The sequence below is a fragment of the Phacochoerus africanus genome, chromosome 16, assembly GCF_016906955.1.
Source record: "Phacochoerus africanus isolate WHEZ1 chromosome 16, ROS_Pafr_v1, whole genome shotgun sequence".
Taxonomy (NCBI): domain Eukaryota; kingdom Metazoa; phylum Chordata; class Mammalia; order Artiodactyla; family Suidae; genus Phacochoerus; species Phacochoerus africanus.
The window spans coordinates 31,346,125-31,348,624 of NC_062559.1; the positions used below are offsets into that span (position 1 = coordinate 31,346,125).

At 34.6% G+C, this 2,500-nt stretch overlaps 1 protein-coding gene across 1 annotated transcript in view; it reads right to left on the minus strand.

Annotated features, from left to right (window-relative positions):
* The window catches only part of FOXP2 (forkhead box P2), a 545,958-nt gene that overhangs the window by 37,557 nt on the left and 505,901 nt on the right, over positions 1 to 2,500 (minus strand). Inside the window, exon 12 of the mRNA XM_047762905.1 lies at positions 838 to 925. Within this exon, the coding sequence (XP_047618861.1) occupies positions 838 to 925 (88 nt within the window). The remainder of the gene's footprint in view (positions 1 to 837; positions 926 to 2,500) is intronic.

Here is a 2,500-nt window from a genome sequence, read left to right on the forward strand (position 1 = left end):
AAACAATTGAAGACGTAGTAAAGTGTGAAGACAAATAAATTGTACGTTTAATTAAATGAAACAAGGTACTGGTTCAACTGAGAAAAAATAATCTTTAAGGCGAAATATTAAAGTTTTAGAGGGTTAGGATAAATGTAGGAAAAAAGGATACTGAGGGTGATATAATTGCTTTCTGATCAATTTTGTGAGTCTATTTATTTTTGGCCAAATTCTGTTTCAATATTAACAGTAATTTTTCTTAAGCCAGCAGCATTTATACATATTTATATATTATAGCGATACATTTATTACCATCTGTGATATTATAAATGATTTGCCATTACTCTAAGATAAGTCTTAAGAATTCTGACAAGTTCTTTATTTAAAATACACTAGAGGTGGAAAAGAGAAAGGTTTTTTTGTCTTTTGGGTTTTTTTTGGGGGGGGAGGTATTAAAACAAGGCATGATACTGTAAAGCCTTTTTGCTATAATATAAAATCTCCTGGGGAAAAAAAAATCAAGATTAGCTCATATAAAAACTGCCTCTGTGATAAAATCATACCCAATTATGGGGTTTGATATAACCTTTATTAGGGCAAACTTAAATGTGACTCCTTTGGGATGGCCAAATACATATGACGTAGTCTAAAGGTTATATAAGTCCACACGGTAAGTACATTAAACTACAGCAACCTCCCCCCCCCGAATTATCAATCATTACCATCATTATCATAAACAATCTAAAATTCCATGTACTTCTAGGAGTTACTGTGTCACAAGACACAGGATCTGCCCAGTCCTCAATTTAATAACCAGAAGTCTGCAAAAGGAGTTCATCGAGGGGGTCTTTGACAAACCTGTATCTCTAACTGTTGTACCACCTGCATTTGCACTCGACACTGGGCAGTGCTTCTGTCATCCAAGGCGTGTTCATTGTTAAGGTGCCTAAACAAACACATAACACAAATGCAGTGTTAAGCCACATCTATCTCAGTGGCATATGCTTCACTTAACAACCACTGAAATCCTATTTCGTCCACAGTGGGAAAAAAGAACACCTTGAAATGATACCAAAAAAAGTTTAAATATGCTTGTGCGTTTAGTGGAAATTATTTATGCAGTATAAAGACACCCTTTAAATAGCAGAAAATGTCATTATCTCTAAGCTTATCTGTTTTTACAAAAAATATTTTCCCCAAACCATGGGCAGAATAATAGTAGAAATCACTGGATGTATTTCATATACTCATGCCATTTTTGTTCAAAAAAGAAAGGTACCTTATAAATATATGAACCGAAAGTGATTCTGAGGAGAACAAAGACAATTCTCTATCCCATTTTTGTTAAAACAGTTTGTGGCTCCTGTGATGTTATTTAGTGAGGGATGTCTTATTTCACCAGGATGTGGTGTGAATTATGGAAAGCTGGCAAATTACCACTCCATGGAAACATCAATACTTATGAAGAATGATCACTTGCAGTTACTAATAATTAAAGCGCAATGAAGATTCTGATAATCAGAAGGGTAAGACTGACATTTCATGTCCAGTGTCCTATTGGGGAGACATCTGTCTTAATCTTACAGAAGAGTAGAGAAAAGATAAGACATTCTCATGCTCTTACTCTGATCTTGATTACGTAGTAGTCTATTACTATTATTTCATACCGTTTAAAAAGGTCTCTTTAATGAGTGGTATGTTGACACACCAAAAGTAATTTAGTAGAGCAGCATCACCAATGAACATGCAATCTGTAATATATCATTTATTTGCTGCCTTCTTAAACTTAAAAAAAAACCTTCAAGTAATTTAATATCCTTTGTCATATCTATTTCACAGGCAAACTAAGGCACCAACTTAAGAGACGCTCTCATCCACACATCTACGTGAAATGTTACACAAAATATTCACAAAATTAAATAAGAATTTATAGATTTTTCTATCTGGGCTCAAGTATCATTGAGAAAGGTACGAAAAGTTCAGTGCAGCCATAATTCTACTAAATTCAGCAAGTAATACTTTTATGCCCATTTAGATTATTTACCTACATTGCTTGAAATTAATATTGAAACATAAAAATTAGACAAATATGCAACCCATATGAAGAAGATTTAAACTGACGTTTCTGAGAAAGGACTAATTTATAAATACGTAGGTTTATTTGTTAGTAGATCCAGGTTGAGCAATTAGAAATCTTTGTCCGACAATGAGCCATCCCTTGGTAGATTAAATCAGTTCATTTCAATACCTCTTCACTGATCATAACAACAAAACCTCCATGTTGTCTTAGCACAGTTGTCATTCTTGGTTGAAAAGAGACTGAGGACTACAATAGCGAGGTGTACCAGCTCAGGTCTGAGGTGTGTGGTTACAGGGAGGAGAGGCACTTCCACTCCACCTGTCTGCTCTTAGACCAGCTCCATTTGGTTTGGTTAAGAAACTAACTACAACGAAAACTAAAATTCACTCATGCTTTCTGAAAAGAAGGCAGGGACTGGTACAGTAAACCAGAGGTTAGTTT